Raw genomic sequence first — 16124 nt, 5'->3', positions numbered from 1 at the left:
ACACTCATTGCTGCTAGTGTGGGACTTGGCTGGAAGGAAAATATTGATCACTTCCATTAGCAAAGCTGCTTCTTGGGTGAATGTAAAATCTGTGTTCTAATCAACTTGCTTTTCCTTTTGTCTTTTTTGGTATCTTCTAATGATCTTGTTTCTTTCTTGTATCTTTGTTTTGCTTAAATCACTTCAGTTTTCTAGAAACTAACTGTATTGTTTGGTAGTTTTTGTATTATGTATTCAGATAATAAGTGTTGTGATGCCTATTTTGAGTTTTTTACTATTAATGTAGCAGATTGTTGCTGCTCTAATCTATTGAGTTTTCCTGCTGTTGAGATGTATACCTGCTTCAGAGTATATCTGTGATCTGAATTATTGCTTTAGCTAATTCTAAATTTAAAAAATGATTGTTTGTTAGGATGCAGTATGAGATTTGCTTTTCATTCCCTCTGTACATCATTATTATGTGTTGTTATTAAAATCCATTATAGAGATAGGAGAATGCTTGGCTACTTGCCAAAAAAACAGAAGTTGGCAAAACTGTAGCATTAAGAGATTACTGAGTTAATTCTCTTCTTTTGTGCACTCCAAAACTGTACATTTACATTTTCTGTTGGGGATCATGGCTTCTTTTTTTTTTTAGGCTATAGCCTAATGTCAGTAGTGTTGCAAATGTGACATATTTTGTGTTGCATCAATTCAATTGCAATTTTTCCTGAATTTTACGAAAAACTCTTGGTAAAATGTTGGTTATATACTAGAGGGTTTTCTAATTTCAGGAAAAGCATGCTTAGCAATGAAATGTGATCTACATGCCTTGTATCCAGCAGCAGTTTCACTTCTGTATTACTGAGTTTAGTTACCTTTGTGTTGCAAATGTACCTTAGAGATTGGCTGAAATATTGTAACTCCTGACAGGTTAAACTCCTCTGGTGTTCTTGTGCAGAATTCTCAACCAGTGAAACAGTGGGCAAGTAGAAAGGAAGATGCAGAATTATAAATCCTATTTGACATCTGGAGGATATTTAATTATGACTTTGGTGGGATTTATTTAGGGGACAACTGAATGTTTGTCTTGCTGCATAAATGAAGACTGCTTTGCAAAATTGAGGAGTTGTGAAGGGATTGTATGTCCTGAAACTTTCCAGCTTGCCATTTCACTGTGTTAAATTATTAGGAATATATAGAAATGGAAAGAGCTGGGTAAGATGAAGTTTAATAACTGAATTAATGAAAGCCAGTATTGTTAAACTAGGTTGAAATTAATTAATTGTAATTCTTCCTTATGTAAAAAAGAAGGATTGGCAAGCTCTTTCTTTAAAATTGTGTGAAACCCCAAATGTTATAACAGGGGAGCAAACCACTTGGTACACTGACATGACACTGCTCTCAGGGTGTCAAGAGAGTAAACCACAGTCTCTTGTGCAGACTCTTGCTGTGCCTCTGCTTGCTGCATGTGTGCAGAATGACATCTATTATTGTAGCTCTTCCTCCTCTGGGTCAAACAATATTGGAAGATCTGAGGAAATTGCTAATCAGAAATATTTTCATGTTGAAATTTGTTCCTTCTTACCCCTCACCTGTGTTTGTTTTGCTTATATTCTAATCTGGTTTATTCTGCCTTTGACAATTCAATCTTTACAGAATCTTTTCTTTAAAGAAATTGGCTTGGGATGTAGCCCTGCAGAAAGCAGTACAGTGAAGTTTGATACCACAAAGCTATTATTAGAGTTGGCTATGATTTATTAATAGAACTTATATTAATACTCACTGGAATCACTGTGTGTTCAGAGCTGGAGTGCTCCTACTTTGTGCTTTTACTCCTCCAGCCCGAATCAGAAAAACATTTAACTGATATACCTAAATAATCTTTATCCTCCTCCAAATGCAAGTCAAACGTGTGAATCTCACCCACCTGTCAACATGCAATTTACACCCCACTCTTATGACTGATCCTTCTTTTTAGTCACCATCATCTTTTGAATTGTGTTGTCAGTTTGGGTGGCTTTAACACTTCTTCACAAATATGGGTTAAATCAATAAGAATTTGGTTTGATTTTCTGTGTCAGAGCATTCAACTGGGATGTAATTTTCTGCACAGTAATTGAATAAAATCCTTTGAGGTTTTTAAGTATGTTCTGGGTCTGACTGAAGAAATAACTAAACAATTCAGGGTAGTGTCCTTAGTAACTTAATGTGAGTAATGCCCCCTGGTTAGAAAGCCTGTGAATGTTTTTGTATTGACTATATGTCTGTCCATATTAGAAGATGTCTGTTCAGTTGTAGTTTTCTATGTCTATTGCATGTGCCTGTTATCCTGAATAGTCAAGAACATCACTGCCCATTTCATTCCAAGGAGTATTTATAAAGAAATGACACTTAAGGTCCTTCAGACAAGCTATAGACATGCTAAAATTGACAGACCTCATTCTCATTCTGCTTACTTGAGAAATAACCTGCTGAAGTCTAGGACATTCTTACTCTGCAGAAGCTCTTGTGAAGAAGTACCAAGAAGCTGGAAATGTAAGACTAGACCCAGTCACTAGCTCTGCCAGCAGCCATGGGAGCTGTTTGCTGGGGAGGGAACCAGTCCTCACTGTTTGCAGAGGTTGTCCAGGAGTGTGGGCTGGTTGCATCCCACCTTTGGGTGTTTCTTGGTTAGCTGGACATACTGCATAGGAGGACATCAATGTACAGGTTCATTGCTGGCCCTTGAAAGGAAAGGCAGTGGTTTTACTGTAGTCTTTTCTGTGGAAGAGAAAAGGCTGCATTCCAAAGCATGGGAAGGGAAATGGGAAGTTAGGAGACTTCTAGGTACTGTCCCACTGCCTGAGGACTGATAGTGTGAAGAGAATTATTACCCTGCATAAGTGAGAGACAAGCCCCTTTTGTTAAAGAGATTCCATGATGATTTGTTGGGTTTTTTTAGATAGTAGAGCTCAAATTCAAACTATTTATTCAACCCACATTGATATAAATGCTCTTTGAGATACTTGGTAACAGCAAGTGTTCATAAACAGAAACAAATTGAGGCTGGTCACAGCTGTCAGCTTGTTCTGTGTACTCTGTGTTCTTGTGAATTGAGTATCTGTAAGAAACGTGGGGTGAAGATGAGGAAAAGCAAATGCATAGTGGCAAATGTAAATAGCAAAACTGAGTTCTGAAACAGCTGTTTAGGGAGGGACTCAACAGAAAACTGTTGTGGCTCTGACCCTTTCAGAACAACAGCAGGAGGAGCCACATTTAACCCATATTCTCTCTTCATATCTGTCAGAGTATGAGTAATTCATGTTTAGCATTTTTGAAAACTAAAAATTAAACTCTTTAGTCTACAATTGGTGGAGCACATGAGAAAACATGTTATTTCTTCTCTGTCTTCCAGCCAAATGAAAGCCAGGATTAACAAGCCTAATGTATTTAGTACATATGCTGGGTTTGTTAAGTTGTGCTGAGGCTCTTTCCTGCCTTCCTCAGGGTTGCACTGCACGTGCCAGCGTTATCAGGGCACACCAGTGAGATCCAGCACACAGAACCAAAGCTCTGCCATCAAATCTGTGCTACTCAGGGACATTGAAGCAGCTACTTTGGACAGACTCTGGTCTGATGTCATGGGCTGAATGCCCAGCTGGTTTTGGAGCCATGAGATATTTCCCAGCAGTGTGTTGTCTGGGGTATTTAGCCAAAAGAAATGCAGTTGATATGCTCTGACAGCCCCATTTTACATACTTTTCTTTGTATTGAGGAGCAATGAAGAAACTGATTTCAAAAGCACCACCTTGTCAGAATTACATCATTACTGTAAGTGTAGTTTCAAGGCCTTCTGGTGCTAACTTAATTTTATGCTGAAGCAGTATCAATACTTACCATATTATTGCTTTGTGATGTTATGAGATCTTTAATGATGGTGTGAGAAAACTATTTCCATTAAGTTGTTTTTACACAAGTACATTTTATAGTAGCTATTTGGATGCATTCTTAAAGGGAAAGCTTCCATTTCAAATACAGATTGTACAGTAGAATCCACTCATTCAGATCTAATTTGCTTGTTTTTGTTTGGGGAGAAAGAGGTGCTGTCATAAACAGTCCTTTGCTTTTATCTCTTCTTTTAAAAAACCAAACAAACCTCCAGGAATATTAAAGTGCTGTTACATCTCTGTATATCCCTGTGGCCCAAGAAGGGACAGAGTCCTTATGAAAGCTGGCCCAGAGCACTCAGCATTTGGATGCTGTGGGTCACAGGGCTGAGCAGTTCTAGAACCTGACCTGCTGTGCAGTGCCCTGTGCCAGCAGCCTCTGCTCACTTACATAACTGAATGTTTCCTTTGGTTGGAAGTATGACAATTCTGCTTTGGGCTGAACTTCTGCTTTGGTAAATGTATTTCTTACAGACTCCTCAGCTTAATCTGTTTGTGTTTGCCTTGTGTTGCTGCTTTGTCTTCACTGTAAGTTTTCATGGAGGCTCTGAGAGAATCACGTGCCGAAATGTGGAGTTCCTGGGGTAATGGCATGAAGGCTATCTATGTGTAAACTTGCCTCTGTGGAGGGAAACAAATTGAAGTCTCTAAACATTTTTTGTTAATTCTGAGTTAAGTGTTTCTAGTGGTTTGCATTAGATTAGGAAATATTTTTGAACCACTTTTTTAAAAGCAAGTAATGGTTGTTAAGCTGAAATAGCTGAAATAGGGAAGTCATTAAGTATGTTAAAGGGAGGAAGTTCCTACTTGTTGGGAGGTGGAAATTCAGGATAATGTGGCATATGGATCTTCAGTTCTCAAAACAAGGACTTGGCAAACAGAAAATTGACAAAAATAAACTGAGACTGAAAATTAATCTTTGCCTTGCAACTTGGAGTGTGTCATTTTTAATTTGTTTCTAGGCATGGTGAAGAAACTGTGTCATGAATGGCTTCCACTCTCAAATTGGTCCCAAAAGAATGAGTGCTTACTCTGGCTAAACTTCATATGTGGTTTCCATGGTGGTTGTTTCTTTCTGTGATTTGCTTTCAGTTGTAGAACTGGTAATATGAATTGCCTAGGAGAACTTTGAATATCTACATGTATCTAGATTATTTGGGTTATTTGGTATATCTTGTGGGGATTGTACCATAACCCCGAATAAACTGTATTTAATGGAAACTTGGACTAGCTTGAAAAACCTGTTTGTTACCAGGTTGAAAATTCTCCCAGTAACTTTGCTGTTCTTATTTTACTGCAGTTCGAGTTATTCTTCATCTGCTTTGGATTTTGAGACTGAGAACAAAATAGATCCAGTGTTTGATTCACCCAGAATGTCCCGGCGTAGTTTACGGTTGGCTGCTGGAGGATACAGTAAAGCAGATGATGGACAGAGTGATTCCCTTCAGGACAGCTCTTATGCTGGAAACACATCCTTCAGGGATCAGTCTAAGTAAGCATTTTAGTCATCACTAGTAAATCCTGAGTCTTACTGTTTGAACACAATAATGCAGAAAGGTACCTACAGGTCTTATTTTGTGTTCTTGGTGTTTGCTGCCATACTCTGAAATTTATGTTCAGTATGTGGTTTGCAATGACAATTTTCTACAAACATCTTTGTCAAATTATAGGTGCTTCAAGGCAAAGACTTCCTTTTAAATCTTGTTTGCTCTGTTTAGTCGCATCAGTGTTGAAGTGACTGTTAATTCATTTATTAATAAAGTGAGAGAGTGACAGAAATCTGTCTTTAGTGCTGTGTCTTACTTGCCTTTGTTTCCTAGGGTGGTGAAGCAACGCAGAAGTATGAGCAAGCAGTCTGGCAGTGGAAGACATGTGCCAAGGAAAAATCTGTCCAGCTCATCTATTTTTAGCCAGAGCAGTTTCAATAGCCATGCCAGTGATACATCCATGATATCCACTATATTGGATGAGTCTCTGATTCGGGAAAGGACAGAAGTTGATCATTTCTGGGGTAGGCAATAATTGCTATTGCTTGTATCAAAGTGTGCAGCCTGTTTGGTTTGGTGTATATAAATGTATGATCTTTGCATCACCTGTTGTCCATCCTATCCCCAAACATGTGAACATTTGCACTTCATCTGTAGGGGTCTGCTTGCTAAGATGCCCACTGGAAATTCATGGTCTAGTGTGTAAATTTGATTTACTGGTATGGTTAATGTCAAGATATTCACAGGCAAGTTAATATGCCAGCAAACATAAACACTTCTGTGATGTAATGCCATAATTATCTCCTGTCATTGCTTTCTTCAAAATGTACACTGAGTTCTGTATTGAAACAATGGTAAACACATAACTTGTTTTTGAAAAGTCAAAGGAAAAGCCTTGTCTTACTTGTTTGTAGGCAGAAATGTGTTTATTTTTAAGATACCTTGAGATGGAAGTTCCAAATTAGTGGCATTTCAGAATTTCCCAAAGTGTTTTTTGTGTGTGGCTGGCTGGTTTGGCTTTTTAACGATACCAAAATGTATTTTCCTGGAACCTTTTCTCTTCAATGCAGATAAAATATGGGAGTTGTCTATATAAAGTATTGTCTATGTTAAGCATTGTGTACAGCCAGCTCAGCAATTTGTTCTATCTCCCAATTCAGACTCTTTGTTTCCAGTCAGAATACTTGTGACCTTCCCAGAATCCTAGTGGGAAGAATTGTATCAATCTTGGCAGAACCCATTCTAAATTTTAGATAACCTGGCTCTTAAAACAGAATTTTAAATACAGTAGTATCAAAGTAGTTACCAAGAGCAGAAACATTGTAAGCTTGTAATTAGCTGCTTTAACTTCTTGTGGGAACTAAGTCAAGGTGCAGTTGGCATTCATGTTGCTTTGCCTGCCCCTTCTGTGGTGGGAAGATTTTCACAACTATTCCCATACTACAATAAGGTCTGGATAGGTGTTTCTCTGATGGGCTGCAAAATATGTTAAATGCTAACCATAAAGAGACTTTCTTTGAAGTCTTCAAATTAGCAGGACTTCTAACTTGAGTTTATGAAAGATATTGTAATTCAGTTCAGGTCTTTCTTATATTTGGGACCAATTTCTTCTTTTTTTTTCGTTTGCAGGCCTTGATGAAGAAGGTGACCCCAAAAGTAAGTACAGTTGGCTTTTTCTTGCACATGGTTTGTGTGTGGCAGGCCCGGTGCTGGCAGAGCTGCCACGGGGTTGTGCTGTGTTTGCAGGCAGTGACACCACGCTGCTGCAGGGCAACGGGGGCATAGCAGCCCCAGAGCTGCAGCCCGCGCTGAACGGCTACACGTGCAGTGACTGCAGCATGCTGTCCGAGAGGAAGGAGGTCCTCACTGCCTACTCACCTTCCCATGTGCCATCCTCCAGGATCTACACTAGGGACAGGAGCCAGAAACATGCATCTAGTAAGTTACTTCCTCTTGTGTTTCATTTCCACGGTGTTATTTAAGCATCTGTCTAACCCTGATGAACTTGCCAGTAACCGAATTCTAGAGATCAGCTTTTATTTGAAATACCTTTTTTTTGTATCAGTTGAAATTTTATGTACTTGTATGTGATAATCTACTGATTTGCAGTGCTGCTGTAGGAATCAAACAATTAGAAAATTCAAATGCCCTGCCCTTAAGTTATAAAATTATTTGGCCAGCCAGGACTGATTGTAAGTCTCCTAATCTGACATCAGATCTGTGTGGCTCTGCCTGTGAAATATTTGGTAATGGTTTCTAAGATACAAACTTCCTGTGCTTTTTGGTTTACAATTTTTTATCCCTCATGTGACTTGAACTTTCAAGGTTGAGCACAATTGTTACTTTGCAGTGCCTGTGCTGTCGAGGGAATCTCTGGGAGGGCTTTCTACTTTCTGCTTCCTTTTTTCTCCTCCTCTTTTAACCTTGCAGCTCTTTATAGTGTTTCTAAAAGCTACACCTCAACTACATGAAAAATTGAACTCCAAAGGGAAAAACTGATTCCAAATAGTCACTCTAATGACTACATTCCTAAAGCTCAAAAAACTGAGTCTGTATAAATGAGATTCTGCCTTTCCAAGATAATCTCCATTCAGTGGATTGTTTTCCTCATTGTCTTGCCCATGTCTGCCTGCCTCTTGCACCTGGAGTTTCTTGATTACTGGTAGTCCTCAGTTACCACAGAGGATTTGTTTCCTTAATGACCTTGACTTAGAAAGGAGCCAGTTGTGGAATTATGTGGGTTTGTTAAGTCTTGAAGGAAGTTTGTTTTCAGTACAAGGAAAAGGAATTAGTCTGTTTGAGCTATATGATGTGATTTCAGATACTTAAGTATTTCTTTGTAGTTAGTGTGTAGCACAGGGTAGAATTCTTTTGACTTGAACAATCAACTACTTAAAGTGGGACTGCATGAAAACTCTTTCTGTACTTCTGAGTTTGTATTCACATGAGAGTTTTCCTCATCTTTGTACATTCCTTTGAACCTTTACCTAGGGGTTTGAGTCAAACTTTGGGGGTGTTTGGTGGGTGGGGAAAGGCACACAGTCATGGCAGGTTTTTGGGAAGTGGCTGAGTCTAGGACAGTGGCAGTGGTGGATTTTGGCTTTGTTCCTGTGGCTCTGGAGAAGGGTGTGTCTCTAGCGCTTCAGGCAGACCTCTGTAGGAACTTCCTCTGATGTAGCAGCAGGGAAGATGGTGGGCAGTCCTCACTCCTTCAAATCCAGAATAGCCCTGTAGTCCCTTTGGAACTGTGACACCAAAATCAGGATCAGCAGTTCACCTCAGTGAGGAATTCTGAGTTCCATAAGCAAGGAATTCATTGTTCTTTAGAGTTCTGCATTCTCACTAAGCAAAGCTGTTCTTGCTGAAGTTATACATTTTGCCTTGAAGTCATTATCCAGGGTGTGTAAGTCTTAGAAAAGCTTTCATGCATATCTAATACACCCAGACTTTTCCAACCACACTTTCTGAAGTGTCACACTCTTGGCTAAAGGCTTTCCCTGCTTCGTCCTCACTCTTACACAAGCTAATGGTGACCAGAGAGCAGAAGTACATATTTCTATGGATGAATAATTTGTATTCACACTGTTTTTTTCAATAGGAGGAACATATTTCTACATGAGTAAGATTCTACGATTGGTCAAAAATACTGCAGCATCTTTTGCATCACTATTAGTGCAACTCTTTCAAATGGTTTTGCTGAAGCTGGGTTATGAATATAAAGGTACCTTTTCAGTTGTCTTCCTTGGTCTGCAAACAAAGACAAAGTGTGTGTATTGGGTTTTTTTTCTTCTGGACTTCATCTTTGGCACTATGGTGTTCTTCTATAGTCTTTTGGCTGGCTCCTATCTTTCTCAGTTTTTATTTCACTTGTGCTGCACTTTTCATACCTTTCCTGTTTTGAAAGTATCAAGATTCCCTTATATGAGATCCACATGTTGATTTTATTAGGAAGTGGTAGAGACTGATTTTTGAATTGAGAAACTTAAGTTGATTTTTAAGAACTCTGCTGATAGTGTCAAATTTTAATTTTTCAATGTCTTTCGTTCTCTCTTATCACCCTTAAACCTGCTGTGCACTTAAAGCTTGTTTAGATCTGTCTTGCAAAACTCAGACTGCTCTCATCACTCTGCACTACTTTAGAGCACATCTTATTTTCCCTGAAAATATTCATTTCTTCTTTGGTGCTTTCTCTTCTATAATACCTGCTCTACAAGTGAAGTTAAATTGCCATAGGCAGAAGGGAACTGATTTTTGCATGTGAGTAGAACTTTGCTCTCCTCCTTTTCTCTGCTCAGAGCCTTATAATTCCTAATGCTTTCTTCTCCTTCTTGTAACAAGTTTGTTAAAATCAGCACAAATGTGTAATGAATGGCTGACCCATTTGATGGAATGTTGGGAACAGGGACTTACTTGATGAGGGGTTGTTTGTTTGTTGGTTTGGTTTTTTTTACAAACTTTGCTATCTGAAAAGAAGCAGAAGAATTTTTTTGAACTAAGAGGCCTCTTGATATTTAAAGAAAGAACAAGATTACACAGAGTAGGCTTCTTCCTCAATCATTTTTCAGGTTTCCTTAGAGTAATCTGACTAATAGTGAACCAAGCCAGTTTAGCTAAAGTCTGTGTCTATGAAAGGCTTTGAATTTGATAATCAGAATCTGTGTGTGCTTTTTGGATGTGTTGCAGCTCACTCAGACTACTGTGGAAGCATGAATGTAAAGGAGTTCTACAGAGAAGATCGTCACCTTGGTGTGAATGAGGAGTCAATATGTAAGTCCAGTGATTGGTGCAGTCTCAGTCCTGGGCTCTACACCAGGTTGTTGCTGTAATAGCAACATCACACAGCCCCTGACACTGTGGGAGCTACAAAGTAAATATTTGGTTTGCAACTTAAATGTGGGGGGATGGTGATCCCCTGGTGTACTGTAGTATTTCTCCCAGCAAGTTTCCTTCCCTGAAGTTTGCTTAGCAGTTTTTGGGTTGATAAATGATGATGTGAGATAGATTTGTTTAAGTCTGTCTTGTAACAGATCTTGATTTGATCATGGCTTTATCCCATTAATCAACTGTTACCACAACCAACAGGTGATGACTGTAAAGGGAAGAAACATCTTGAAATGTACACCACAGACCACATGCAGTCCTCATGGGCTAAAAGGGTAGCAAGGACCATTTGGCACACCTTTTCTTCTGCAGGTTGACTTGGACATTTTTGTTTGCTTTTATTTTGCATTGCAATCTCACAATGTTAATCACACATGTTTTGTGTTTGGGCTTTTTTTTCCTTCCTTCATCTATCAAAGTAGGGTAGAAATGTAAAGTGCCTAGACAACTAACTTCCTTAACACCTCTTCTGTCTGAATTCTTCCTCTGATTTTGGCTTTTGTACAAGCTTGGCAGGCTGCTTACCTGTTAGTGAAAACAAGATGTAGGGTAATGTATGTTAGAAGGAAGAAGTCAGATGAATTTATTGCACTTTGGGGAGATCTGTATGCTTGCTAGGTTGAAAAGCTGACTTTAAATGAAAGTAAGGTACAAGATACTGCTATGCAGATTATTTGAATAAAGGGGTTTTAACATTTTATTTTTGTTCTAGTGATAGTCAATTTTTACAGGAATCTTGTATAGGGATAGAATCTACCCTGTGAGATGAGCGTTCCCTAGCTTGAATGACAGAGACATCAAGGATCTGTTGAATGCTCTTTATTCAGCAAAGGAAAATGATTTGAGACACTTCAGTCACCTAAATGATTTGCAAAACATTGGGTTGGTATATTTATAATCCCTCAGATTAACCCAGGCATATCTGCTAATCTAAGAATGTAGGTTTATTTTCTAAACATATATGGTGTAGTTTGTTCTGTAGAAAGATTGGTCCTAGTCTTGGACATAGTATTTGTTGGCCTCAGCAGGCTTTAAGTTACAGCATTTTATTAGTGTACAGCATTTTATTACAGTGCATTGGATGGGGGGGTTGGTGGTAGTTTTGTTCTCTTTAAGAGATACAGAACTATCCTACTGAACACTCAGCCTAATGTAAGTTTACTGCTTGCAACTTCCAAGTGGGAATACTTTCTATTATTTATCAATATTTCTTGGACATCACTGGAATTTTAAATTTTTACTTGTTCTCACTTCTGCACAGTAACCCAGATAATGATGTATAATTTTGAACAAATAAGATGCTTTTAAAGTAATGATGTGCTTAAAGCTTGTTTTTGTGGTAGTACTCTTGCTATTCTCTGCTACACTTTGCATGGCATTGTTAGATAAACATGTTACAAAATGTAAACTTGGATTTTGGAAAAGTGATATTCTAACTGCACAGGTGGTGTTCAGTCTGTTTATCTCTGTCCATGAGAATTCAGTTTCTAAACTCTCTTGGTTTTACTTGACTTCCTATTTACTAGTGGCTTGCTTTGCTTTAGAGTAGTGAAGAACCAAGTTTGAGATTACTGCAAGGTACAGTTTAAAATTCTGCAGAATGTGATGGGCAGGGGACCGAGTGTTTCACTGCATGATCTGAAGAGAGCCCCCAGCTCCTTTGTCTGCCACATGGAGTCCATTTGTTATCACCCAGGTTACTTTGTGCTTCACGTGTTGCGAACAGCGGGAGCCACGGGATGGCTTGTGTCCCAGAGGGTGTTGTCTCTACTTTGGCTGGCCATTCTCTCTCCAGGTTACTATTCTAATCCCTGTGTGTGTGTGTGTGCATTGCCTGTTCCTTTTGGCAAATTAGGGGACTGCAGGGGTTTACACTAATCCAGCTGTGCTTGTGCTGTAGCTTTTGTCTCTTGAAATGCACGTGCTGCTTTATTGACCAAAGTATGCTTAATGAGAGAGTGTGTTTCTGTTCACAGGCATTACAGGAGACTAACCAGAGGGAATGAGTGTGTGAATATGGGGTGTCAAGAATAATGGGGTGTGTTTGGTTTGGCAGTCAATTGCTATATTGGTATTCCTCTTACCAAAAACTGCTGCTAATCTGTGTGTTTCCTGGAGCATACTGAGGTCTCCAGTGTGTGATAAGTTGTGTTCAGACATGAATACTGAATTTCCAGTGAGGTAGCATTGCCATAATAAATGAGCATTTCATCTCTTTGCATGGCTGTTGACCTTGTTGAGTAGCTATTGTTACAATGCTGTCATACTTGTGGTATCTAGATGTCAGTAAGCTGCATGCATTGCCTTATTCATGCTTTTCTCCACTCTGCAAGGCTTTGTTGGCCACAGCTGCATGTCCCTCTGCTTGGTTTCTTTGAACATGTGCTGCAGGAATTACATTTCACACTCCCACCTTTTGTCTTCTAGGGAGGGCAGCTGCTGGCATGTTCAGGTTGCTTAGAACTGGGTGGTATCAACTTGTTACTCTGATGTCTTTGCTCAAGGTGTTTCTTGTAAGAAGGTGTGTATCCTTTGAAATAATTGTTTTGTGAGCAAGTTATTTCCCAGTTATAAATCAATTAATTATGGTAAATGTGTTCTTTCTTGTAAACTGTGCTCTCTTTCTCTAGATGCCTTCCAAAGAACTACAGGTGGTTACTGTTTCTTATCCCACTCCTGTTTCTGCTAGGTATGTCAATTGTTCACTTTTAATGCAAATCAGTGTGTGTACTGCAGCTGCTTCAGAATTTTGAGCTGATTTATAAAGAAGATGCAGAACTGAAAAAGAGCAAGTTTGTTTGTGAACAGGGCAGTAATTCAAGCTTCCAGGGTGCTGACTAGTCAGCAAGCTTTCACCCTTGTCACAAAAGCAATATCCTTGATTTAATTGCACAGAGCTCTTTAGAAAGAGTGGCTGAATAAGTAAATGCACTGAAGTCCTTTTTTTCTTTACCTCCCTTCATAGGAGCAGCAATGAAGGAGTGGGCTGGGTACTGATTGTTTTGTCAGTCTCCATAGAAGTGTGGTTAAGTTTTTACCAACTCATCCAAAGTCTCTCCTTTGCTCTAGACCCTGCTTTAGTTGCTTAAGATACAGCTGACTTTACAGTGGTTAGTAGACAGTGTTCCAGCCAGCTGTCAACTGAAGTGAAACAAATTGAAGTATTTACCAGAAGTGCTGGGCCATTTCTGAAAAGCAGTTTCATGTCTTTGTGAGTCTTAAAAACTTGCAGCTATTTTGTGGAGAAGATGAAGCTTCTTGGAAAATTACAGTGGGGATTCAAAGTCCTCTGTATAAGGGTGGACAAGGAAAGAATTTACCCTGTGTAGAAAATGCTGTTACTTCCCACTAAGATATTGCCAAAATAAGTGTAATCTTGTGAAATGCTATTTTATTTCCATGGAAGCCTAAGTTTCTTCCAACTTTTATTAGCTCTTATGCAATGTGATATGTAGTAAGTGTATCATGCAACATATTTTCCATGGAGATTAAGAGCAGCATTTATTTATATATATTTATATAGCTTTTTGTTTCTGTTCTAGGTTTGTGGTTCTGGGGGCTTAATGGCTTCATTTCATTATTACCTCCATTGAACTGGACAAGAATTGGCACAATACAGAGAACAGATGATTCTGTTCCTGTTCCTGAACCACAAGATGACTCTTTTCATTCTGTACAACCTCCAAAGGTAAGGGAGAACAGTCTAGGGAAGAACTTGCATATATTTAAAGTTCTCTTAACTTTCATGTCTTTGGTATTTTTCAATAACTACTTGTTGCACAAGAGTAATGTAGATAAGTCGATTTTTGTACATTAAAGCATTATCTTTATATTCTAGGATACCATAAATATCTTTGACTTTGGTCGTATAAGTGAGCTGGAAAAGCAAATGGCCTTCATGTCTGACAGATGCCATGACCGAAACAAAGAATACAACAAAGTGATGAGCCTACTCCAGAACCTTCAAGATCAGGTTGCCACAATGAGTGACAGAAGTGAAACATTGAATTTAATAAAAAACGTGATGAGTCAATATGTTAAAGATATGAAATTGGAGGAAAAGGTAAGACAGTCAGTTATTGATGTTTCCTAATACAGATTGTTCTGTTATATAAATGCAGATTGTGAGTGATTTAACTGGAGGATTCTTTTTCTGCTCTAGAAATAACCAAGAGGTAGTAAGGGCCAGGGAGTAGTTGTGGGCATTTGTTCCTCCTTTGTTATTGGTGACAAAGGATTAATTCCAGACAGGTGGCCTACAGTAGATTCCTACATTGCTGAAAAGCTGCTGGATTTTTCCTGTTTCTATACAGATAAAGAAGACTATAGGAAGGACTAGTGACAAAGCAGAGATTTTGTGGTAAAATTCCCTGTATGTAACCCCTACTGCAGCTAAATCAGTCTTCTGTATTTATTACAGATTCTGTAATTTCTCACACTACCTGCAGGATAAATCACTTAAATATTCACAGAACAGAATGAAAAGTGCACTTTGCAGCAAATATCAATTACTGTATTTGTACTCCAAAACAAAATACACCCCCTTTTTCTTCTCTGTTTTTTAAGACTGATTTCCTGGCTTTACACAAAGAACATGAATTGCGCATCCAGACACTGGAAGAACTTCTTAGAAAACTCTCGGCTGAATCCAAGGTATTGACAGTGAGCTTTGCTGACTTGTTCTAATTGTAACCTCTTGATAAAACAAACTGATTTTTTAAAATTTGCTGTTCCAAACAGCAGTTTCCTTTACTGTGGCTTTACAGTTCCCTAAGTCTCATAACTTGTTTGTATTTTGGTTCCCCCTTCTTGGAGAGAATTCCAAAGTTTAAAAATTATTCCCTTGACCATTGAGGCAGGTTCTATTTGGAATAAAACCTTATACAGAGGCACAAACATAATTGTGTATGCAGTCCCATACAGCTGGTGCTAAAATTTACTTTTATGTAACATTCTTTATTCTCTTACTTTCACTTGAATTTCTTTGTATATGTTAGAACTTAACTTTTGTATTTTGTAGGACATCCAGAAAGAGTTCGACCTGGCCAAATCAAAATCAATGAGGTATAAGCACTTTTCAAATACATTTTGCTTTTTCACTCCTGATGCCAACTGACAGTGATCCTTATCTTGTGTCAGTTAAGTGACCCTGCAGGGTTGTATTGTCAGCAAGAGCACTTCTGTCTTGTACTGGATTTCAGCTGTGGTGCTGATCACCAGCACAGGACCCTACTGCAGTGTGGGGGCAACCCTACACTTTCATTAGAGAAAGCTATTTATATAGCACAGGAGAATGAGGGACTTCTCATCCTCTTATAAAAGCATTAGTTTTCCTTCAGAGCACTTAGTGAAACATAGTGACTGCTTTGATGGGCTTTGTATTTTAATTCTTGAACTGTATCAATTCTAATTTTTGTCTCTTGTTTTTTTGCTTACTTGCTGAATTGCCATTTAAATTAGAATTAAATGTAAAATGGCTTTAGAATGATAGTTGAGATCTTTTTCCATAGCATTCACTGGACACTGATCTATACTGGTCATATATGAGTTGCTGTTTGTAACTCAGCACTGCCTCTGGAGTTACTCTGGTTTGGGTGAGGTAGCCTGAGACTCACTCTGACCAGTGGCAAACTCACACAAAGTTTGACTGGTTTGCCAGAAGCCCTTAAATTCCCCCAAATCTGTATATGTTTGAGTTATTAACTTGTCAGCTTGGTGAAAATCTGAAGTCATGACTGCTGGATTTTTCCATTCTTCAAAATACTTTGCTTTGAATATATTAATTCTAAGTATGCCTTAAGTAACAGTATGTTACAAGTGCAAGTTCACTGTGTGTATTGTGGTGAAC

General features: G+C 38.6%; 1 protein-coding gene across 9 annotated transcripts in view; it reads left to right on the top strand.

Moving 5' to 3' along the window:
• SUN1 (Sad1 and UNC84 domain containing 1) overlaps positions 1 to 16124 on the top strand; it is a 33089-nt gene that overhangs the window by 11082 nt on the left and 5883 nt on the right. For 5 of the 9 annotated variants that reach the window (XR_011681799.1, XM_071444012.1, XM_071444010.1 and 2 more), the window contains exons 3-16: positions 5209 to 5400; positions 5729 to 5919; positions 7025 to 7051; positions 7142 to 7333; positions 8994 to 9116; positions 10079 to 10162; positions 10478 to 10588; positions 11973 to 12071; positions 12704 to 12797; positions 12907 to 12965; positions 13819 to 13964; positions 14115 to 14339; positions 14843 to 14929; positions 15297 to 15340. Coding sequence is in view for 8 of the 9 variants with exons in the window: in XM_071444012.1 (XP_071300113.1) it covers positions 5209 to 5400; positions 5729 to 5919; positions 7025 to 7051; positions 7142 to 7333; positions 8994 to 9116; positions 10079 to 10162; positions 10478 to 10588; positions 11973 to 12071; positions 12704 to 12797; positions 12907 to 12965; positions 13819 to 13964; positions 14115 to 14339; positions 14843 to 14929; positions 15297 to 15340 (1674 nt within the window). In the remaining variant the exon portion in view is untranslated. The remainder of the gene's footprint in view (positions 1 to 5208; positions 5401 to 5728; positions 5920 to 7024; positions 7052 to 7141; positions 7334 to 8993; positions 9117 to 10078; positions 10163 to 10477; positions 10589 to 11972; positions 12072 to 12703; positions 12798 to 12906; positions 12966 to 13818; positions 13965 to 14114; positions 14340 to 14842; positions 14930 to 15296; positions 15341 to 16124) is intronic. The other 4 variants (XM_071444014.1, XM_071444015.1, XM_071444016.1 and 1 more) reach the window with 4 other exon arrangements.

Source organism: Agelaius tricolor, unplaced genomic scaffold (assembly GCF_023055355.1).
Source record: "Agelaius tricolor isolate 1412-34295 unplaced genomic scaffold, bAgeTri1.0.p SCAF_19, whole genome shotgun sequence".
Taxonomy (NCBI): domain Eukaryota; kingdom Metazoa; phylum Chordata; class Aves; order Passeriformes; family Icteridae; genus Agelaius; species Agelaius tricolor.
The sequence above is the reverse complement of the archived record's forward strand: the minus strand, read 5'-3'. Positions and strand labels throughout refer to the sequence as shown.